Consider the following 3,423-nt stretch of genomic DNA (forward strand, 5'->3'; position numbering starts at 1 on the left):
CCTTCCTTCCTGCCTTCCTTCCTGCCTGCCTGCCTTCCTTCCTGCCTGCTTTCCTGTCTGCCTGCCTTCCTTGCACCCTCCCTCCCTCCTTCCCTCCCCCCCACCTTTCAAATATCCTCTTTATTTGTAGTTAGGTCCCTTTTTCATTCCTGATACTGCTTGATTTTTTTAAAAAATAATTTAATTTTTTGGTTGTTGTTGAAAATATACACAGCAGACCATACCCCAATCCCACAGTTTCTACACGTACAATTCAGCAACACTGACTACATTCTTCGAGTTGCACAACCATTCTCACCCTTTTCTTCCGAGGTGTTCCTACCCCGTGACCATAAACTCACCGCCCCCTGGGTTCCTGTCTAACCTTTCGAGTTGCTGCTGCCCACCTGACCCCATGGAGATCGTTCTTTTCCACAGGCTTTCCGACGCCTGTGTTTTAGAGCCGTCCTCCTGGAGCCCCAACCTGGAAAAGGCTCTTGGCCATTTCTGCCCAGACTATGCTCTGGCCTTGTCATTAGAGGGCAGCAGACCCTCAGTTATCCCTCAGGATGTACTGTTCCCACTGGATAAATCAGACACGGTCTGCAGCCAGATAAAGCATCGTAACATGCATTCTTCACTTGACCCTTACAGCTCGGGACAGATGGTGGCCAGGCTCCTGGTCCCCATTTTATAAGTGGAACCGGGACACAGAGAAGCCCAGGGTCCTACCCAAGATGACCCAGCACGAGAGATGATGAGCCTGGACAGCAGCCTTGGCTCTGAGACCAGGACATAAGCCCCTCAACCCACGGCCATAGAGACGTCATCACAAAGGAAGTGGACTCCACGTGGCGGCAGTGGAGGACCCGCCCCGCAGCTCCACGCGCGCCTTCCAGGCCCACCCCCCCACCCCGTCACCTCACCTCTCATGTTGATCACTAAAGCCTTCTTCACCGTCTCAGTGACGGTCCTCGCGGCGTCGCTCCTGGAGGGGATGTATGCCAGCTCCCAGGTGTCTCTTGGAGGAGGGAAGTTGAAGAACAGCGGTAGCTCACGGATGGACTGGCCGGGGTATATGGTGGCATTGGGGACGTTTTCTGACTGGATTTTCAAGCGAAGCCAAATCAGGATCCCAGAGAAAAGCAACGGCAGAAAGATTTCCAAGACCGTGACGATGACCTTCCGTTTCTAGAATGGAAGGTGAAACTGCACATTGAAGCCGGTCCGTACTGTGTGATCCCAACTGGATGACATTCTGGAAAAGGCAAAACTATAGAAACAGTGGAGTCCCTGGGTGGTGCAAACGGTTAACTTGCTTGGCTGCTAACCGAAAGTTTTGAAGTTCAAGTCCACCCAGAGGTGCCTTGGAAGAAAGTCCTGGTGATCTACTTCTGGAAAATCAGCCACTGAAAACCCCATGGGGCACAGTTCTACTCTGACACACATGGGGTCACCATGAGTAGAAATAAACTCGACAGCAACTTGCTTTTAAAGAGATAATAAAAAGATCAGTGGCTGCCCGAGGCTTGGGGGGCGGAGGACATGAGCAGGGGAGCCCAGGGCATCTTCAGGGCAGTGAAACTATTCTGTAGGCCACTGTAATGGTGGACACAGGGCATCATGCATTTGTCAAAACCCACAGGACTAAACACCACAAAGAGTGAACCCTAATATAACCTAGGGGCTTCAGGCAATAACATATCCATATTGGCTCCTCGACGGTAACAAACGCCCCACAGCAATGTGAGCAGTCGACAAAAGGAGCAGCAGTGTGAGGCGTGGGGGGAAGCAGGTACGTGGGAACTCTCTGTACTTTCCCTACACTTTTTCTGTAAATAAAAAACCCAGTTCTAAAAAATAAAATCATGAAAAAAAACTGCCATTGATCCAGGGCCAAATGGAGGGACAGGGCCACAAAGTCCCCTCCCTTGAGCCCATCTCTGGGTCCAGGCTCCTTCCTGGCCCACGCCTTGTGCCGCCCTACCTGCGGGGCCGCCCTACCTGCAGGGTGTAGTTCTTCCAGAGAAGCAGCGCCAGCTGCCGGAGCACAGCCATCTTCCTGGGGGGATGCGCAGCTCTAGGTGCCGACCAAAGACAGAGAATCGGGGGCGCGGTGGAGACAGGAGGCGCTTGGCCGCTAACCAAAAGGTCGGCAGTTTGAATTCCTGAGGCCAACTCTTCAGACAAAGATTGGACTGGACTGTGGGACATAAAATGATACTCGTGAGGAGTGTGCTTCTTAGCTCAAGTAGATACATGAGACTAAACGGTCAGCTTCTGTCCGGAGGTGAGATGAGAAGGCAAGAGAGGGTCAGGAGCTGGTTGAATGGACACGGGGAATCAGCGGTGGAAAGGAGGAGTGTGCTGCCACAGTAGAGAGAGAACATCTAGGGTCACATAACAATGTATGTATAAATTTTTGTATGAGAGACTAACTTGAATTATAAACTTTCACTTAAACTACAACAATTAAAAAAAAAGAAAAAAGGTCAGCAATTTGAACCCCACCAGTCGCTCTGTGGGAGAAAGATGCGTCAGTCTGCTTCTGTAAAGATTACAGCCTTGGACACCCTATGGGGAAGTTCTGCTCTGCCCTATAAGGTCGCTATGAGCCAGAATCAACTCAGTGGCAACGGGTCTGGTTTTCCGTTTTAGTGGAGACGGGGATGGTGGGGGGCGGGGGTGGGGTGCAGGAGGAGCCAACACCAAACCCAGTTCCTCCTTCTCCAGGGTTTCCCCTGCCTCTTTTATACCACCTTAACTCAAGACAAAGGAGTCCTGGGGGCGCAATGGTTCAGCGCTCAGCTGTGAACTGAAAGGTTGGTGGTTCAAACCCACACAGCAGCTCGGTGGGAGAAAGACCCGGCCATCTGCTCCCATACAGATTATAGCCTACTTAAACCAAAAACATGAAGTCTTCTCAAAACCAAACAACAGTTTAGCTCAACTAGTAAAGAATGTCTGCCTTGAGCATTGTGCTCTTTTAAGAACTATCTATACGGGATTGAAGTGACAACAGCAACTTGAAACACGAGACAGGAAATTTAGCAGGCAGTGCGTTTAAGCTAATGGGGGAGGAACAAGTCAGAAAAGGAGGGTCGGAATGGTTGCACAACTTGAAGAATGTCATCAGTGTCACTGAACTGTACACACAGAAACCGTTGAACTGGTGTATGTTTTGCTGCGTATACTCCCAACAACAACAACAAAAATAAAATTAAAAAAAAGTACAGCCTAGAAAACCCTATGGGGCAGTTCTGTTTTGTCACATGGGGTCACTACGAGTCAGAATTGACATGATGGCACCAATAACAATAACTCAAGACAAGAGCCCTTGAGAGAAAGACATTAGGCCCTGAGCTACCTTAACGTCTCAAACTCTATTCTGAACGTTCAAAGAACGTGAATGCTTTCTGGAGACTGTCTGGTTTTCTGACCCAG

General features: G+C 50.0%; 1 protein-coding gene across 1 annotated transcript in view; it reads right to left on the minus strand.

Annotated features, from left to right (window-relative positions):
• The window catches only part of ABCA3 (ATP binding cassette subfamily A member 3), a 35,566-nt gene extending 33,529 nt beyond the window's left edge, over positions 1-2,037 (minus strand). The window contains exons 1-2 of the mRNA XM_023728405.1: positions 1,984-2,037; positions 906-1,170 (exon numbers count right to left, since the gene is read on the minus strand). Coding sequence (XP_023584173.1) covers positions 906-1,170; positions 1,984-2,037 — 319 coding nt within the window. The remainder of the gene's footprint in view (positions 1-905; positions 1,171-1,983) is intronic.
• Between the last annotated feature and the right edge of the window lie 1,386 nt (positions 2,038-3,423).

This window comes from Trichechus manatus, unplaced genomic scaffold (assembly GCF_000243295.1).
Source record: "Trichechus manatus latirostris isolate Lorelei unplaced genomic scaffold, TriManLat1.0 scaffold00024, whole genome shotgun sequence".
NCBI lineage: Eukaryota > Metazoa > Chordata > Mammalia > Sirenia > Trichechidae > Trichechus > Trichechus manatus.